The sequence below is a fragment of the Schistosoma mansoni genome, chromosome 4 (assembly GCF_000237925.1).
Source record: "Schistosoma mansoni strain Puerto Rico chromosome 4, complete genome".
In the NCBI taxonomy this organism is placed as follows: Eukaryota; Metazoa; Platyhelminthes; class Trematoda; order Strigeidida; family Schistosomatidae; genus Schistosoma; species Schistosoma mansoni.
In genome coordinates this window covers 11,092,310-11,113,636 of record NC_031498.1, presented here as the reverse complement: position 1 = coordinate 11,113,636, position 21,327 = coordinate 11,092,310, and the positions used below count along the sequence as shown (strand labels likewise).

General features: G+C 33.6%; 1 protein-coding gene across 1 annotated transcript in view; it reads left to right on the top strand.

Annotated features, from left to right (window-relative positions):
* Positions 1-1,592: 1,592 nt before the first annotated feature.
* Positions 1,593-21,327, top strand: part of Smp_024660 (putative cell adhesion molecule) — a gene marked incomplete at both ends in the record, with an annotated part of 25,786 nt that continues 6,051 nt past the window's right edge. Inside the window, 3 exons of the mRNA XM_018796807.1 lie at positions 1,593-4,520; positions 6,027-7,193; positions 14,606-14,987. Coding sequence (XP_018651913.1) covers positions 1,593-4,520; positions 6,027-7,193; positions 14,606-14,987 — 4,477 coding nt within the window. The remainder of the gene's footprint in view (positions 4,521-6,026; positions 7,194-14,605; positions 14,988-21,327) is intronic.

The window sequence follows — 21,327 nt, the reverse complement described above, 5'->3', positions numbered from 1 at the left end:
GTCTATCTCAGATTCCTTATTATTGGAGACGGGATAACCACCAAGTCAATTTATTATATGCGATTTCAGATGTTTAACTGTAAACTAAACGATTAGCGTTTGACAATAACAGTAAAAAAGAGCAATTGATACCTAGACAATTTACTGGATCCACTACAACTTAACGACCCTTAATTTCCGAATTTACCAAAAATTAATGCCACATTGCACTTCAATCTTTCATCATATGAGGCCTATTTTACTGTTATAATTCGCAACACACTATATTTAGTTCCTACGGTCCATCTTGAGTTTCCTTAATGATAGTTCAGTTCCAGGACCAGTATTTAGTTTGAGTTCTGACAACTAATTAGAAACACTTTATTCCGTCTAGTGCAAACAACTAGGTTTTACCAACCATTCACCATTGTTATTCCTGCTTCACTTTGCGTGGATAATTAGGAATTGAATAGTAATTTTCAGTTACGAAACAATTCCAATCATCAATGTTCACCGTGCGTTATTGTTGGGATTAGGACTAAGACAATTGACTGATACAAGCAGTAAAAAACTGTAGATGTTGTTAAGAATCAACAGAGACTTCAACAGTCACAATTTTTACTTCAGCAGCAACATCGAACAATTGATAGTAGCTCACTGATCGGCTTATATAACGTGACCATCACCAAGACTGATTATACGAAGTCAAAGAAAATAACAAAGTGATCGGTGAAAATCGTGCACATATTCGCGTAACACTGACACCACTTCTAATCCATTTATAATGAATATGTAAGTGTCAACGAGGGACTTCGTACAAGGGCCAGCCAAAATAAACGCAATTCAGTTAAATAAACACCATTAACTTCAAGACTTATCTCCTTAGGTATCATGTATAATTTGTTATACAAGGTTCCTAAAGTCGAAATAGCAACCTAACCCTTAGATCGATGACTACTGCTAGTATACAGATATAAACAGCAAATTTATAAAGTAACTCGGAACTTTCTCTTCATAGCTTGAAGTCTTCTTTCGTAGGAAGACATATAGTAACTTTTGTAAATAATTGGATGAGCGTATAAGTGAGAGAGATAAAATACCGCAGGTATTCAACTTTTATGGGAGTAATATATTGTTTATCCTTGATTGTGAAGTTCCATTAACTTTCTCTGAACCCTAAAAAGGAGGAAATTTGATATTTTTATAAATGTGGATATAATCTGGCACAAACGATACTTAACAACAGAACTTAAAAATCTGATTGCAGGGAACATGAGAGACGACGCTTAACAAAAGCTTCAAACTAAATGGATGACTGGTAATATGGCAAGAGGCGCTTTTGTTATAGCATGTCGCGGTGTAAGGTTGACTTCAAAACCGCACAGTTTGGTTGAACATTCAGTAACGGTAACATTACTGTGAGTTAGGGGTGACATTTGGTTTAGGATTACTGATTTATTTGCTGGTTTGACCACTACCATTAACTTGGAAGTTTCAATTACTGAGAATCTAGTTGGGACGATATTTTATACGCATCTCTTCGTAGGATCTACTCCAACGGCCATTCCAACCAACTGATCGAGTTGCGCACCACAATTCAGATATCAGGTGGTATGAGTATTGGTGCTAGTTTTCTATCAACTTTAGTTATACTTATATTTGTTTTGATTCCGAGTCATGAGGTAGAATTTGTTGATGAACCAAATGATACTTACGGGCTAGAGAATCAGCAAATCACTCTTGTTTGTTCAGCTGTAGGGTCTCCAAATATCACGATTACATGGCATAAGCTAGACAATATTTCTGTTGCAAGCGGTTCCACCAGAGTGACTGAAGATGGCGTATATTCTTCATATGGGTTTACTCTTGTTAGTGAAAATGAGGGTGATTATTACTGCAATGCATCGGATTCCCTTCACTGGATTCAGTCCAAGAAAGCAAGTGTCCGAATTTCATTCCTTAGCGAAAAGTTTAAATTAGAGCCTCAAAACAAAGTGGTGAATATTGGGGATACAGTTTTATTGGAATGTATTCCTCCTTTTGGGCTACCCAGTCCTACTATTGAGTGGCTAAAGGAAAACTCTTCTCTGTTACCCAACAATCGACTACAGATTATGGATGTTGGGAGTTTAAGGATCGACAGGATAACGTGGCAAGACTCTGGTCATTATACTTGCGTAGCCAAATCTTTTGCTTACCGCAGGGAAAGTTCCAAGGCCTATCTTACTGTTCGGCAGCGCCCGTACTTTATTGTCTCACCTAAAAGTCAATCAGTGCCAGTGCATAGTGTGTTTGAACTGAGTTGTCGTGCTGCTGGGGAGCCCTCCCCTGTCGTTGTTTGGCGCAGAGAACCTTCGGTCCCTAGTATTCCATACTCACGTGTTCGGCTGCTTCTAGGTGGAACACTTCGTTTTGTAAGCGTTCAGTCTGATGACTCTGGATATTATATTTGTCGGGCAGTTAGTTCGACAGGGGTTGTTGAAGCAGTCGCTTACATAAATGTTGTTACACCTCCAGGTTTGGTTGTCACGCCTCCAAGTAAAATATACGCATATGAAGGCAACCGGGTTGAGTTGTTTTGTAGTGTGACTGGCTCCCCATCCCCAGATGTTCGTTGGTTGCAGTGGTCAACTAAAACGTATTTCATCCCAACTGTATCTGTATCTGAGCGGATTTACGTCACGAGTTCTGGGAATCTTATTATACTTACTGCCAGGCCGGAAGATACTTCTACGTATGAATGTCGCGCTTCGTCTCCTACTGGTTTTACTAGGAGTCTAACAGATATTCAAGTTCTGTTTAATTCCAAATTAATTCCAGGCCGTGTGGGTGCTGTCTCAACTCCTTATATCTTTGGTAAAATTTTCCGCAGTCCAACAGCGGTACGAGTACTATGTGGAATTCCGTTGGATCCTGTATTCAATTATTCACACGGAACTCAGTCTATTTCTAAAGAACCCGACCTTAGCGCAAGATCACACATAATATGGCTTAACAATGGCGAATTCATTCATAAACCAAGTTCACCAAACTCTCGGATTTCAATCGAGGCAGATGGCTCTTTACTAATTTATCCATTTCGGCCACATGATTCAGGAAACTACACTTGTTCCGTATACCGAAAAGTAAGCCATCGGTTCGCGCAGTACTCTTTTACTATAAACTTGAAAGAGCACAACGATTCAATATATCAACCTCGTACATATTCCCAGTTACCTTCACCTCCAGAAAATGTAAGAATTGTTAGTGTTGGTGACACATGGATAGTTTTAAATTGGTCTGACAACAGTTCTTCTGAGTCAACAAGCTACAAAGTTTACATTTTACCGCAGATTTATTCTCAGACAACAGTCCACTCAGATCAACATTTTCAGGACTTAAAGCAGACCAAGACTGCCAGTGATCATATGAAGTCAGGCGAAACACAGATGCCTAGTAGTAAACCCTTTAAACTGGATACCTGGTCCACTGCAATTGAAAAAACTTACCATACACAAGTCCGTATAACAGGCCTAGTACCTGATACTGGATACTGGGTTGAAGTTAGAAAAGTTAATAGTTTTGGAATGAGCTCAGGAGCTTTAGTACCTTATATAGTTTATACTGTAAAAAAGCCTTCTGAAGTTATATTTTCACATGTTTCAAATAGTAATAGGACAGTTTCAGATTTGACGATCAAGCATCCTGATTCGTTTCTTGCTGGTGGTCGAACAGCTGTTGATTTTCAGGAGTTGGTTTCAACATTCCAATCCATCGATTTACATCGTATATCAATCAGACCCCTCACATCTTCCGAACTTTTGGTTAGCTGGGCTGCACGGTCTTCTAATGAAGTGCTCAGACGTATTGATGGTTTCAAAATAAATGTGCGATCAGTTCCAATGTCACGTTGCATAGCTGCTGTTACATCTAAACCACCAAACTATTTGTCTACCTTCCACGAAAACATTGGAGATTCAGGATCGTTTGATATTTATGATACTAATCATGGGGATTTTTCATTTACTAGTTCAGTTCACTGTTCTTTCACATCCCCTAAGCTTCTCGAACAAACTGTTTTAATGGCTAATGCAAACCCATTATCAGTGAGTGATAAAGACGTAATATATGTTGGGACCTCAGATCACTCATTTCAAAACATAATCATCATGAAGTCTGTATCTCGAGATCATCCGGTTGCTAAGGCTGTTATCGGTGATCTGTCACCTTTCAGCTGCTATGAGACGGATATTGAAGCCTTCAAAGATGATCCAACATACGGTCGTATTCTAAGCAGATCTAGTCGATCCGAGTTGGCTTTGACTCTTGATGCACCACCCAGCTCCTCACCAGAATTAATAAGTGCTGAATGGCTTCTTCATATTAGTCCTTTAAATTCTGAACAAATAACAGGAAGTCGGATAATCAACTCTTCCACATATCCATCTGAAAGTATTCGATTATCATGGAAACCACTTGAGTTAAGAATGGCTCATGGTGCACTGTTAGGATATGCAGTACATATCCTGGCGAACGAAAGTCAGTTCAGTCGTTCTCTTCATGTAAGTGATTTTATCTGGTAAATTTGTGCACGGTCTTAGTCTTATATTTCAAAATTTAAGAATTCTCTAGTCAAATCTTCATTATCATTTTTCTAATTTTGCTTTTAACGGTTACAGCTTGGACCGTTTGTGTTTTCTGAGTACTTTTACCGTGTATATGTCTTACTATACTGATTCTCATCATCTTAACTGTTTTAGAACCATATCACAAAAGTTTTTCAATCCTTTCTCAGAAAGTCTACAGTCCTTTTTATCACAGGTACCATCAGTCATAAAGATTACAGATCTAAATTAGTCTGGCCACTGAATTTTCTCTCATATTATTTTCATCCCCGAAAGTCTGCAAGGTGAAATAGAAAGAAGTTCAATATAAGTAATAGATATCTTGGGAAGTTGAGATTGATGGTGTAATCTTCGTTAACACATTTAGCAATTTACGTCTAATATAAACATTTCTCGCTACTCATGATAACAATACCTTACAGTAGTAAAAATAGTAATTGAATGTTGCTGCACACTTTATTGGTTACAGTGATTATACAAATATTTTATATATGTCGTGGATAACTTATGCTGAGACCTGAACTTTTATGTTTGTGTTTTAGTTGCTGTAAGTCTCATTTGCGTTTTCACAGGATAGGGGGTAGTTATTAACCTTGAATGCTACTATGGGATCGCAGCATACGTAGCCTAGTGAATAAAGCATCTGATTTTAAATGATTAAATTTCGAACTGGAAACGCCCCAAGTAATTCATTTTAAGTAGGATGGTAGTATCACTACATTATACAAAAAAACCCCTGAAAAGTACGCAAACATGCTTTAAGGTTTTGACTCGCGATAAAAATAAGATGAAAGTATCAGAATGGATCACGGTAAACAGATTAAAATGAGATAATGCCTTATTATTTTGCTTTGTAATATTATGTCTTACTGAAACTTATCCATATCAGCTTAGGCGAAAAGTCATCATACACTGTCCTATAGTATTTTTCAATTGACTCCATATTATTCAGTACCTGGCAGACTTGTTTTTATGCTTTCTATCTCCCAGGTATCGATTCATTTTAGGTAAGCTAACGTAACCTCACTGGGGTCCATATACTTTCGCAGGTACACTTAAGTCGGATTCATATCAATAACTGCACGTGCCCATGTACTATTATCCACATCTTTTGTGTTATAACTAATTATGTTACTTGGTAGCCCGAATTCGGGTAGACGGTGCTGCTTTAATTTCATGACCGGAGAATTACATTTCGTATTCCTTAACTAACCAAAGACTGGGCTTGTGAGGGACTACTTGTCAAAGTGGCTTGGTCCGGGATCGCATAAAATTGTTTTTCATCTGCGAACAAAGTAATATAGCACTAGATTTTACCTATTTAATTCCCATAGAGTTGAATGCAAAATTATGGTTTTATTCAGTATAATATTTTCTAGACGATGATCTTGATAAATAAATAATAAAAGTCGTTGTTGAAAGTGGTTCTTCTGTTATTTTCAGGTATCTGCAGAGATCCATTCAAAAAATATTCATGGCCTAAATCCCTTCGTTGATTATATTATTTATATATCTGGAATAAACTGTAAAGGAGAGGGAGTACGTAGTTCTGGATATCATCTCCGATCTATTGCTGCTGGGTTGCATAATCCTATTAAGTCTTCTGATTATGAATTAAATTATTCAGGACATTTTGATTTCCCTGTGTGGGGTTATATCCTACTTTTTGGTTTTGTCGTCTTCTGGATTTTATTTGGCTTGTTTATTCACTTTTTCATCCGTCAGACTTCAAGAAAGCAGTGTTTAAAATCTTCAACCAAGTATTTTGTTGCTAACGCTTCTAACATAGATGCACAGCATCAGAAAACGTTTCGGAGAAATATTCTACATGGAATAAGTTTCGGAATGTGCTGTACCTCTTTAACTTTCCACAAAAACAAGTCAGGAAATCACTCCATTGTCGATAGAAACTTGGGCACCGTTTTACTGAGTAGTGAGCAACAAGAAGTGGAGACGGGACGTCTACTCCATCGTTTGAACTCATCCCAATCTAAGTTACATAATGAAAAACCTGTTTTTGAACACAAACTAATGACTTTACGTTCTCCTTCTGGTAAAAATGAAGCAACTTCTACAGGATGTGTACATGCAGCATCACCTCTATTTGAGTACTTAACTGGTAATGAAGACGTTGAGGTGTATGCTAATAGTGATCCTTCTGTGTGTTCTAATAACCTTAGTTATTTGCCTCCAGGTGTATTAAAGATGACTACAGCATCCGGTAGCAACGCAACTATCTTAAGCCAAAATGGCGTCGAAGAAAATATATCAAATCAAAGTAATCCAATTAGCAGACCGAAATTACCAGATTCAATAAATATACCATTCCCAGTACCTCCGACTTGTCACTCAAATTTATGTACACCGAAACTTGCATACCAAAACAACTCTTTACATTTACTGTCGCTACCAGGTCGTTATGCGTCAAACCAATTAGACGAATCCGCTGATCCACAGAAATTCACTTCAGAGGATACTGTGCCCGCGTATGCAAGTTGTTCAGTATTTAATATTCACAAAACTGAAGTAATTGATCATTGCAATCAACATAGTGGAACACTAAGTGTTATACCGATGCATAACAATAGTAATTTGTGCACGAAATTAAAAGTGAGTTGTATAGGAATTTCGCGTTTCTATTTTAGATCAAAGTTTTTGTTTTTCTTTTATTTCTTATGTATTTGTCTAAATAAGCGTTAGAATAAATTAATGCAAAGTATGGGTTTACATACTTGGCTTCCAGCTATACTGTTTGTATGGAATTCAGTTGTACTACTCAGGTTTCCAAACTGAAATATGTAGAATGAGGTTTAAACGTGCGACGTATTGGTTGAGAGGTGAAAGCGCTAGCTTATAAACTATTGCTTCAAAAACGCTTGCCTGAAGGGAGCAAGTGGATATTTTAAGGGACCAAATCACATATCTAGGTTATTTTAGATTCAATTTAGAGAAGTTTTCGACCGATGAAATTTATAAGTGATTACAAATTCAAGCGAATAATCAACTATTTTTTGACGGATTCATAAAAAGTCATATATTCAAGCAAATGTTTTCATGGACTACTTCGATTTTACAGTCCAGTATGGTTATCCCCCTATTCAGAATCCGATAAAAATAATTATAATCTTGTATATTCCCATTTTTTTGCTTTCATTTCAAAGTATTTTGTCGAAGTAGAATTTTTTGTGGTTTTGCAATCTACATACTGATTCTTTTCGTGACATGTGGCTATGCATCTTATGGTTTATAATCATGTGATCTAATAATTTGAACTGGAGGTTTCCTAATTCCGTTCCAATTCTTTGTACTAGGATTTAAATAAATCAGTATTATTTGTCATCGGGCACCTAACGTGGATCATTCTTGATGACTAAAACTCTACGTGTTTGTTGAATCATATTACTTGGTAATGATCGGATTAAATTTTCTTTTTTATAGACGTTGGACTTTCACTTACAAATAAACAAACTTTAATGAATGTTATGTGTAAAACATTACTAGCTTTTGATGCAAATTTAATCCGAACATGAAATTAAAATGTCATAATTTTATTATTTTTGTGATATTTAGTACAATTATTTGCAAATCTACAAAGGAAACATGTACTTATATTCTATCCACTTTTTAGCATATATTTATCAGTAAATATAGGGTCTTTATCCTGAGTACTTTTTGATCAGCATGAAATCCCTAGATTTAACCCCTTTGTTCCTGTTCATCGTGATCATATATTACTAAGGTTGTGTGTGTCAGTGATTAGTTTAAGTAGTGAGTTGGCCTATTTAATTTTTCATTATGATTGAGGACTTACTTGAGTCGCATCTTGGCCTGCCAATTATTATTAGATACCAAATAAATTAGGTTGTATTAGTTTAGGTTTTAATTTTTAATTACATCTTAAAGCAGCAAAATCATCCCTCTTATGTAACGTCAGCCATTGTGTTGGGGTTAGCAGTCTATGAAAAACTAAAATAAGGAGTGAGCTAGTAATCTAACAGCTTGGAGTTATGTACAGTTGAGATAAAGTCTTAAGGAAGTATTTTGAGTTTCATGTCCGTGACTGCTGTGCAAACACCGGATCCCCATAATCTTTGACTATATTTTCGTCTCTGCGATTTCTAGTTTTCTTTTTAGGAGAAATATGAAGAGTCCCTGTTTACACAAATAATGGTTGTTTTACTATAGTAAATATAAAATGGGTACCATATTGATTAAAATGACTTAGTTAGGTTTCTCGCACTGCGCACATATAAATATATATGCGCATATTTATTTCTACCACTATCACATAAGACTGATTATTGAAATTAAAATACAAATTGTTCGAATCACTTTATACGAGAACATACTCGTTTTTACGTATGTTTATCAGCATTAAGTTTTGTGGTGATTGGATATTGCTTACAAATTTGTCAGTGTAAAATAAGGTATTGTACACTATTTTCTCTGTATATTTTATTATCTAAGTGTGTAGTTTGTTCAAGGATGTTACGTTACAATACATAAGCTGAATGGTTTTCCTAGGCTTTCATAATTCTTTTGAAGTCCTAGTTGCTAGAGATAAACCACTTACTACGTTTTCAGTTACACTTTATATTAGCGCTAATGGCACTACTTTACTACCCAAAATAAAGTATGTGCAATGAAAGTAGAATCTGTGACCCAGTGTCTGAAAGTCGAGCACTTTAACTAGCAAGCTACAAATTCACTTTTGGTAATAGCAATCATAAACTTCTACTTTGTTGACGTGTAGATACCTCAAAAGCATAGCATTTTTTGAGTCACAACATACAAAGCACTGTGTGTCTTAGTATTGCATATACGTTTGTTTCAATAAATATCTAATCAAAACGTTAAACATAATGGAAATTAATTACAACAATAAGATTGTGACTGTAGTTTAGCAAACAATACCTTGTAGGTCGTGGTGTATGCACTAGTTGTATGTCGGAAAGGATAAAATGTACATCCGCTATTTCAGTGATTTTTAAAAGTCAAAAAACCAATGTTGTTTGTTGATTTATTGAATAAGTGAGGTCTTCAGCTTGTTATAGAATTCTTATAATAATTAAGGTTGTCATGTAAGCGAACCAGTCAACTTAATGTGTACATTATTTCCTTTCAAAAATGCCTTCAATATATATATATATATATATATATATATATATATATATATATATATATATATATAGTTTCCCAGTGTTAAAATTAATTTACTGACCTTTAAAATAAAATTTTACACATTTTTCATCACTTTAGGTGTTATGACTTTGTTTAGAAACTATCTAGTTGATGCGAGTGGGATGTAGAAAATAGACTGATTTATATTCAAGATGCTTTATAAACTTCCATATCATCTCCTATTTTCTCTGCACTTTGTTTTTACCTTTAAAGTGTAGATTTCTTTTGTTCACGTGTTGGTCATTAAATAGAGTATTCTACAAATAAAGGCAATTAAAAATCAAAGCTTTGTAACCTTTGGATATTTCCAAAAAATCCAAAATTATCTAACGCAGTATTAAAATGGGTAATCACCTTTAGAAAAACCTTTCCTATCTTTGTATCTGATGAAATTTTTTTAATTATGTAAGCTATTTTCGACTTTTTCTAGTTTCTTTTAGAGGCTGCAATTCAATTATCATTAGTTAAAGATTTTCAGAGTAAAGCCAAAACTCATATGGCACATTTCTTTCTTAGTTTATGGGTTTTCGGTGTACTACATGGTAGACCAATTTAATATTGGTCCCAATATTCCATATTGTTTGAATTTTACTAGCTGTTTTTTAAACCCCTTCCCCGGAAAATGAAATAACTAACCTAGGTATAGACTGGTTTATTAAAACGAAAGTTTAGTGACAAAGAAATATTAGTGGGATTATGAAAAAAGTGTTCCAAATGCCTTAATACAGTAGTTTTAGATAAAATTTCTTGATGCCTTAATGAATTCTAGAGTTTTGATGTGTAGCACATATATATCTGGTGCCCCCTTGTACCAATATTTATGTTTGAATGAATAAATAAGAGTTTTGATTCATTTCGCATGATGCTGTTAATTTGCACAGAAATATTCGATACTTGAAGTTAGTTTCCATGGGCGTTTATGTAGTCATCAGCTTTTAACTTCATGATTGACGGAAAATGATCATAAGCAAAATTTTCCGAATTTTTATCTCTTAATTCTGACAGCTTGATGTTGAAAATCTTGAGAAATTTGTTCTTCTGTAGTTCTGCATAAACTAGGGGTCCAAATCGTGTTAAGGATGACTCAAGAACTAATTTGTTCACAAAAGCCATTCAAATAATCTTTTTATGTTCCGTTGTTTTACTAGAACTTTATAAAACAACTTTTGGGATGTAGACGCCAGGATAACTTGTTTTCTTATTTTTGGATCATACTGTGACTCCAAGAGAGTCTGAGAAACATCAGTTAATTAATTCAGTCCTGTGGCTTAATTACTAGAGATTCGATGCTTTAGAAACAGCTGGTTTTCAGTGTACCAGAAGCGCCTGTCATAACTCATTACTCTGATCGAAAGCACTGGTTACGAGCGTTAGATGTTGAATTCCAGGGTCATTATATGTCTCGGAAGTGTACGATGCATGCACATCTAGTTCGTGAGTCATATCTTATTTATTTGGTTGGTTAGTTTACAACGATTTTTCTAAATCCTATCTCATCGTTATTTTATTCTAACAGAGGAAATGTGCAAGTTGTACGTAAGTAGCTAACCTTTGATGTTTTTCCTCTATTGATTTGTAACTCATAGTATGTGCTTATGGCATTCTTCTCTCTTTCTTGACTTATTCTATATTCGTGTACGTAGTTTAACTTTTTATATTGCTGGTACTATGCCTTGGGTGGGCTTATTATACAATAACAATAATGAATAATTGAGCAAATCTACTTATTCCTGTATGATTCATATTCACTTAGTAAAACGCCCGGAAATAGGTTTGTCTCAAATGCTCTTTTTGTTGCCCTTGTTTCAGTGCTATTATTTGGTTAGGCTGATAAGTTAATCGCTGGTGTTGATGAAATACAAGGAAAACTAAACTTTATAGATAATACTTAAAGTAATTCTAGATGCATATGATTCTGTATGTAATCTCGTTATGATAGACAGAATATTCGGCGCAGTAATAAGGAAGAACCATAATTATAAAGGGTATGTCATAATTCTGTTTTTTTGTCTTTGCTTTTATTTCATGATGAATAAATTATGAGGATTTTCGGTTTATAATGCACCATGAAATGAAAATAGCTATTACCAGGTGAATAAAAGTCGTTCGGACAATATATAAGTTTCACGTGTTGAGAATTCATATTTAATCAGTGGTATGTATGAAAAAAATTCCTTTCAATTCACATATATGATCAGACTACCCCGAACCCAGTCAGTTAATCTCGCATGCTTGAATGTTGTGATTATTTCAAAAGTACTTCCAGATCATATTGAAGTTTACCATATCTTAGTGATATGTTATCACTTATCATCATTATATGTCCATATCTTTTGTATTCAGATGTGTTGTTGATCGATTTTTAGCCATGTTTGACTAGTTATTTCATAGTATATTTTACGAACTTTTAAAGACAGTCTTTTGCCTTCTTCTCTTCAATTTCTATTAAATCATATAGTTTGTAATAATTTTCCTCTTTACACTCTACTATTCTAATGAAACAGATTTTACTGGTCATATGATGCCATTTTGCTTCAACTGTTTCACTTCCAATTATTTGCGAATATTTTAGAACTGGTCTATAAGCATAAAATTTTGATTAATTTACAAACACTTAAGGGACAAAAAACGTCCAACGATACACTACATTACCTAGAAATATAACTGAATGTGTTAAAGATGAACCTACAATATATTCGGCCGACAGGTTTTTATTACTAATGGTAATTCAGTAAAAAGAAAGACTGATAAATAAAAAAGCTTAATATGGTAGGTTAGGAAATGGAATACTTTTGTAATGAGGCGAGAAAAAAGGAATGTGAAATTTATATATTCATTATTTGGTTTATTATTTCTTGTATTTACAGTGGAAATTTATCAATCAGTTTTGTATATATGGTCTTAATCATAAACTGTCTTTTGAATCATGGATCATTGCTATAACATTAATTTCACTAGAACTTTCGTCTAAATTTGGACTAGTAGTTTCGCAATAAATAGTGGCTAATTGTTCGGAAGGTTAAAAAGAAATAGAATAAAATCAAATAAAAATGTTTCACTTACCATTCTAGTTCGAGCTTCATAACCAAGTTTATCAGTTGTAAGATAACAAAGTAATTGTGTACTAAATAATTATCCAATCATGTTAGTGCTGAATATATGAAAATATGAGTCATTTGTTATGACATATGTTCAGACTGGATGAAGTGGAGAAACATTTGTGTGTATTTATTTATTTGATAACAGTTGGCCATATACGACCCTAATTTATTTCGGTGTTGTTATGTTGATCAGACTAGTTGCCAATGCCCTATCAATTGACTCATGGTTTCAACTATAAAATTACTAAAATCTCCGCAAAACCCCCTTCTGATAATTGAATATATATCATCAGAAAGAATGTCACTAGTTTAAAATAAATGTTGAAATCGATTTTATTTATATTTACTTGTTAATCATTAGTTTCCACGTTGTATATAATTGCACCCTGTTTCCTCTACTTGGATTGTTTGGATTCGGCCATCATTTTAGGGTTTCAGCTGTCAGTTTTTCCCTTATAAAAACCGAAACTTTTCCCAGGGAATTCGATTCTATCGCATTCAATTTCGTGTCCTACTTCTGATTGATGTAATTTTATAAAGGATCTATTTTTGTGTTGGGAACATGTCTCAAAAAAATTTTGATATGTTGATGAGGCATTTAGCTGAATATTTAAAAGTGAATGAACCGTGAGGTTTCATTATAGATTGTCTAAGACTTTAAAACTTATTTCTGTTCACGAAAAAAGTACATACTTCATTCTTATTTCAGGCTAAACTTCTTGATTTAATGTTTAGAATGATTTCCGAACATTTGTTCAGGGAAAAATCACATTAAATGTTTGGTTTTCTTCGAAAAATTCGATTAATTAGTTGGTGGCTAAACTAATACTAGTTCAGTCCTTTTTGTCCACTCTTCATTTAATGCTGATAAATCAGAAGTATTCAATTTATAACATTCTTTTGTAATATATTATGCAGTCCTTGTTAACGTGTAAATTTAAAAACCAGTGAAGTTAGTTCATAAATAATATATTGGATTTTATTCAAGAATGATAGCAAGTAGAATAGGCTCATAAAGTGTAAATACCAAAATGCTAAGATTGTAGACAAACTACACCAAGTGTCAAGTGAATTTTCGTTTATTTTAGGCTATCCTAACCAATTTTATTTGTTGTTTAATGTCCAACAAGGTTTCCCAAACTAAATTTTAAAAAATAGGTTGGTTTAATCGGCTGTGCAGACTATTAAATCATCATTTCGTATTTATTAAAAACGTTTTTGCTATTAACTATAGAGTTTAACCGATGAAACCTAAGCATTTTATCAATGAGGCAATCCACGTAAGTCGGCAGTAGGTTAATAATATATGTAATAAATTAGACAAAATGTTGATATTGATAATGGCTGTTTGTTATGATGAGAATTATATTATTTTCTATTTGTTTAACTGAACAACATTTATGGGAAGAAGCATACAGGACTGTAGATAAAGACCTACTTATGTAGAAACCAGTAATTTGATCGACATCAAAGTGCACAATAAAATACATATCTTCTTAAATATCCGTTCAATAGGTAAATTCAAATGTATTCAACTGGCAGTAGTTAACATTCATCAGTCCATAGTTCAATATATGTTTGTAATTTTCAAAATCAAAATAGATTAACCTCTTTAACTAACAAATATAACCAAACTAATGAGTTATATATTTTATACTTTCTCCTCATAATATAATGTTTATAATTTACCTGGTTTGATGATTATTTACTTTCTCTTATATGTTTATTCTCCTCTTACAGGACTATAATCAAAATAATTTTGCTGCAAATTCGTTCAATCTAGGCGATAATTTGAAATCTGCAGAATTTCTAGGATCTGTAAATGGCAGTCATTTACCATCGTGTAATGATTTCCATAATGTTGCTTCTCGTAGTCGGCAATTTACTTCACATAACATCAATAGTCCAGTAATTCGAGAGGAGCATAAACCAGAAAATATTATTCCTCCCCCACCTGAATATCCACCACCTCCTTTACCGTCGGCTTCAACAAAATTATGCGGTCTTCCTAATTTATGGATTCCAAATTCCGAATCAGGTGGTGACCTGCATAGACCACTTGAACTAAAAGAGCATCAATTACGTTTTGTTTCAGACGATAGTAGTCTACCAAGTGGCGGAAGTGAGTATAAGTACTATTATCTCGCTTCGCATTCTTATTTTATTACCTGCTATTGAATTTTCTAAGGTAGTTTTGTGTGTATCTCAGTAGATGTGTAGGAAGCTATAGAAATGCGATTTTGTTTATTCAGAAAGTATGATGATGAAAAATCGCACTGTACTTGCTAATACCACACCTCTCCAGATATTTATCAAACTAGTACTGGTTTATGAATTTAAGTTGTATATTTGTCAAAAAAAATATCGGTGATTTATTTAAAGGAATCTACGTAATAATCATGGCGTTTTATCAAAATCATGAAGTTAGAAACCCATTGAAAACCTGGAAGCACTGGATGGCCGTCCTATCCTATTATAAAACTCCTCGGCAGTGCAGATCCACGATCGTGGATCTGCACTACGTAGATCACCCACTCTGGAAAGAAATGGCCGTTCAGTTCTTTTAGGTTTTTAATAGTTGTTCAACTCTGGTCGGTTCTTGATTTCTATGAAATTCAACAATCTCTACAACCCTATGCTGATATGATATTTTAATTGAATCATCACAACATTAAGTATTTATCAAAATATTTGGTAGGTATACCCGATAATGTTTTGCTATTCGTAGTCTACTAGTTGTTTTTTCCGAATTCTTGAATTAATTCGTATGTTTTGACTAGTGATAGTTTGTCTTATACTTTCAAACCCTAAGGAACGATAAACGTGACCTTGAGGCAGACGTTGATACTTTCCGTCAATGAATGAACAGCTGGTCTAAATCAAAAGAAGTATTAATCTAGAAAAGTAATAAAACCTAAATAATTGTAGCGTTCTCATAAAGTTTATGAATTTTTGATGACTTTTAGTCAGTTTTTTTTATTGTTTTCTGTTTACGATTTCAGAAGTTTCGCCGTACAAACTGAAATAAGTTTTTTTCATAAGCCTATATAAGATTTCACATAATCACGGTTACAATATCAAAAAACACCGAAAATTCGTACGCCGCCAGAATTCTTACTGTTCATTAATTCACTAATAAATTATCATATTTTATAGCTTCATTAAAATCATGTAACAGATCAATGTTAGACCACCATTGAAAGGCTGGCAACGATCGTCTATTGCTTCCAGGTTTTCAGTGGTAGTCTAAGATTGATCGGTTTATGATTTCAATGAAATTCGACGATCTCCATACCCAAAAACTGAATATCTTAGAGTTGACTTTAAACAAAAGAAAGATCCATGAAAATTTGTTAATGTACATCTTGTTTACTACATAAACCTGAAAGAGTAAGGTTTTATGCTTTTATTATCTCGTTGTGCTATTTTCCTTTTATGATAGCAAAATCATTTTTTATTTGAACACATAAATATTGGTACAAGGAGGCACCAGATATATATGCGCAACACAAAAAATTGTCATTTCATTTAATTGTGTGAGAGCTATGATACTGCCCGGGTGCCCAGACCAAAACAGGTGGTTTGTTTAGGGAGCCACACCCCGAGCCTTCGACCTAAAGGTCTGATCCACAAGGCAGTGGAGTATCGTGAGGAGATACAGTCCCATGGTAGCCGGTGGCCGACGATTGGTTCATACGCCATTCGTCCCCTCAGGATACTGGAGCCCATGTGCACCATTGGTTTGGAATCAGGGTTTTCCAACTCCCCTAGGTGGACTTTCCATGTCCACCAACCCGGTTAAAGTGCTGGATATTCGCTTCTCGTCCTTTCAGTTTCGTAAACAACAGTAATGCCAAGATAAGGCAGTGAGTATGACTTCCCTGACAGAGGCTATATACGCGTGACCATGTGAGAGCATTTCGAGAGGGAGAGTAGACTCTCCCCACTCTCGGCCGTACCAGGCCATTTAGGGACAAATAAAATCTCTCTTGACAGTTATAAGCTTTCCAAACACCATTTAAATATAATTTCTACATATCTTTTAACATGATTAATGGCAACTGGTAATTATTTCTTAATATCATTCAGATTTCCGGTTGTTTCTTTTATGTTTTCTATATTGCTAATGTGTGCAATGAAAATATGTATGTGATTTTAAAATAATACTCGAGGTTAATCGTAGTTGACTAATTAGTCAAGTTTTAGCCATTAACTTACCCGTATTCATTTGTAGTGGTTCAGAAAAATGACTAGTGTTACTGACCTCTTTTTTATGAAGTGTATAGATTACAATGTAATGCGTGAACCAGAAATATCTTACTGGGTACTATGTACTATGTACTTGGGTGATGCTGACTAAAATCTCACACAGAACATTGTGTGTTTTATGGATGAGCACCAACTATCACACAACGTAAGTCAAGGGTTTACTCCCAACTATTTAGAATCAAAACTAACGGTCAGATTGCAACCTGACTGGGAAGAAATACTCTCAACACTAAATAATAGGTCAACATGACATTAGTTACTATTCACTCACTGATCAATCGTTGTAATTCATTGATATTTAATCAATATAAACTACTCACAATTTTTTTTTCTTAAAAAATCGTGTAATATATGTGTCTTAGACAGAAATGAATAGAATTGTACAAAACAGCCTTAACATTTCAATGCACAACCTAACTAGTAAACTATAATCATGAGTTTATTTAAAAGATCAGTATAAAAACTTTAACTAAATCCAATATTATCTTTTGTACATGTAATGAGTTTTTAGCTGTTTTCATTTCTTGCAAAAATCACATATTATTTATGATGAAACTGATTTGGATGTTAAACACCAATGAAGATATTGGTTGGTTTCAGTAAATCATTAGATTATTTTTTTTTAAGATAATAATAAAAATAATTTCAAATGTTTCTTATTCATTCTCCTTTCTTTGTTGAATATGACTAATCGGTGTTTGTTTGAATAGATTATTGGCACATGTTTCTTTTTTTTTCTCGCTTATTGATACGTTGAACACACATATTTATTTCTCTTATTTTTTTTGTTGTGTATGTGTAGATGGTGTATTTTTGTTGTCTATATTTGTATGTGTTTATATGTAGAATTATGAACTCTGCTTATTTACTTACTTACTTACCCACTACCCTACCCTACGTATCTTGTGATTGTAATTGGTTGTGTTTACTATTTCTAAATTATAAAACACCTGTTCTTGTACGTGTACATATTTTATTTGTTAAGTAGAAAAAAAATAGAATTAGATATTACAATCTCATCTTTTTTTTAGTCATAAAATTGTTAACAGAGTTTTCTCTCATTTTTCTCGTATCTGTGTGTGTTTGACCATCTATTCTAGGTCAGACGTATGTATATTCGCATCAGATGTGGATTTTATTATTATTTATTTATTTCTGTTTAATAATGTATTATATTCGCTTGTCTTTAAAATAGATCACTTAAGTACGATCAGTTGCTATCTATCCTTTCTTGTTTGGTACAATAAATATGGCTGGTTATTAAGGAAGATTTTTATGATTGTTTTTTCCATAAATGTAGAGTAGAAGTAATATTTAATTAGCGTTTATATTATTTGACCTTTAATTAATTGGTGTTGCTATCTGGTATATCAGTAATTTTGATGTTAAAACTCTAAATTTTAAATCCTAACCTCTTAATTTTCCGGTTGTGGAGTTTGACAGAATAAATCAACTGAGTCCTCACTATTTATTTATCTGCTTCTTGGTTTGTATTACCGTCTGAATGTTAGAGATTTATCTTTTGTACATATATGCATTATCGATTATTTAGTAGAGAGATGCAAGCTTTCTTCATTGTGCGATAATAGTGACTAGTTCCAATTTTTATCTTTTTATTCACTTTGTTTACGATTATTTTAAAAGAAATTGAACAGACGTTATTGCGATTAAATTTTTTTTAGGTGTATTTGTTTATATATTTTCATGATTGGCATTCCCTTAACTAATAATCAACAATAAGGAAGGAAAAGAGCACCAATTATAGCATCTTTCATTGATACACTCTTAGTTGAAGTTTTGAAGTAATGGAAAAGATTTTTAGCTTTGATGGGATGCCTTTGCCAGTGTTATGTTCGCTGAGCTAAATGGTTTAATTATGCTTTTTCCATAAAATGTGCACTGATCATATTGTCCATAGACGATAGCAAAGGCTTCACAAGTGAGACTATAATTTATGAACGAACCAATGAAATTAAAGATAACAATTCTTGGATTTTGGATTCATCCATATGGCTGAATAGTATTTTGGCCTTATAGCTAATGTCATTTCGTGATGAAAACTCCAACTCTAATTCTTAACCGGAACGCTAACTCTCACTTCTAATCATAATCGCTCACGCTTAACTATACCCCTCTTTTGGTCCTAGTATGTAGATGTTTTTTCTCAAGATCACTTAAACGTCTCTCTAAGGTTTTCAATAAGTTACAGTCTCGCCGCTTCACAATTAAATCATCTAGCTCAAAAACCTGAACATCATCGAAAAAACAATTGGGATCCTCGTGATATCAATAGTCAATAATACAATATTTCGTCTGGGATAATTCAAACGGACTTGATCAGGATAGATGAATGCAATATCCATACTCTACTATTCGGTTATCACTTGTTCTTTGTCCATTGATATCCTTCTACTAGTTTATTTAAATGATTTTCTATTTTCATTGATTTCCTCAATGCTTTTCTTCTGCGTGGGAAATATGTTCTGTCTATCTTTGTGTCTATAAAATTAGGGAAGTTATTTATCGCTGTAAATATTGATGCTACTCTTGTTTTTTTAACTTTTCATCTGTAATTTTAACCGACCAATAAATTTTGATTAGTGTGTAGATCAGTAGTGCATCGGTTATAATTTAAACAACTTGTTCACTTAATTCATATTGTCCATATTTTAAATGTTCGGTTGTCTGAACCACCATACATTGTGACAGATATCATTGTCATATTTTGTGCAAATTATTATGCGCTTTGTTGTTCAGACACGTTTTATACCTATGTATGAATCATCATCTAATGACCTCATATTCTCTTAGTCTGACATGCTGTTGACCTTATTTTAAACCCCGAAATATGTTTTAAATTCATGAAAAAGTTATGTCATTGTTTAAGGTACCGTTTTCTCGTGTTTTCTTTTCTTAAATTATTTTCCCTCTTGCTGTTACCTATTAGTGACTAACTTTAGTTGTTCGTATTTTTTTAGATACTTTTTATGGAATGAGGCAAAGTAGATATAAAGATAAAATATCTGTTTCAAGTATATTCTAATACAATCATAGACCAAGGTAAACATAGTGGTTGAACATCCCTCTTTTAAATATATAAATCGTTCTTTTGAGTTGATCTCTATGGCTTTTGCGGTGTAGATAAGTCGTAATGTTGTTCCTTTAAGTGACCACTATAGTCCAACCCGTGTCGGGTGTAGACAGTTATCCACCTCAGACAATGGATGAATGGTCGTGCAAGATCGATCGAAGTTAGACATTAACACCGTTAGATGCCGGCTCAGTGGTCTAGTGGTTAAGTGTTCGCTCGCGAGACAAAACGTTTTGGGTTCTATTCGTGCGTTTGGGATCGTGGATACGCATCGCTGTGGAGTCCCCTACTAGGACGAAAAAATCGTCAAGTACTTCCAGGCTTTGCATGGTGGTCTAGCTTAGATTGAATCCTGAATTCAACTGTTAAAATATATATGTTTGTTTATTCAATAGAGATGAGTCATACTTTATTTGTTTCACATACAAACGATAAAATTATATTTTGAATATTCTCCTCCGCTAGTTGTTTTTCATCGTAGTGAATTTTTAGGAACTAGTAGTAACCCCAGTTGATAGATGCGTAGACAAACAATTGATTATTCGTTTTTTCTTTTTTAATTTTAGCTTCTCAATATTTAACTTGAGAAGCGAAAACACGTAGATGAATTTTTTTATATTTGAAGAATTCATCTTTGTTCACATTTTCCCTACTTGCTTTTGATACGGATTTTTTTGGCATTGGTATGTTTGTTGTTTATGGCTATTTTGTCTATCTACCCACCTACCTACCTACCTACCTACCTGGCTGCCTATCTACCGGTTTTCATATTTTTCATACATTTCAATTTTCAACAGTTTTTTTCTAATTTTTACAATTGGTTTATTCAGATTATTTTATTATGATATAGTCTAAAAATTTTACACTATCACTTCTCTGTCTGTGTCTGGTAAAATCAAAATTTATTTCATCAATTGAATGAACTGTTCATTGTAACCTAACTTTCACCTTGATAATTAAATATTATTTCATTTATTAGTTTATATTTTTGACTGGTAAAATAATAATTTAAGTGAGAAATTAAATCAGATAAATTGTAACTCGTAAATTTATGTTTACTTAGTATTACTTATTTGAATCTTCCCATTGATGTTTAACTGAG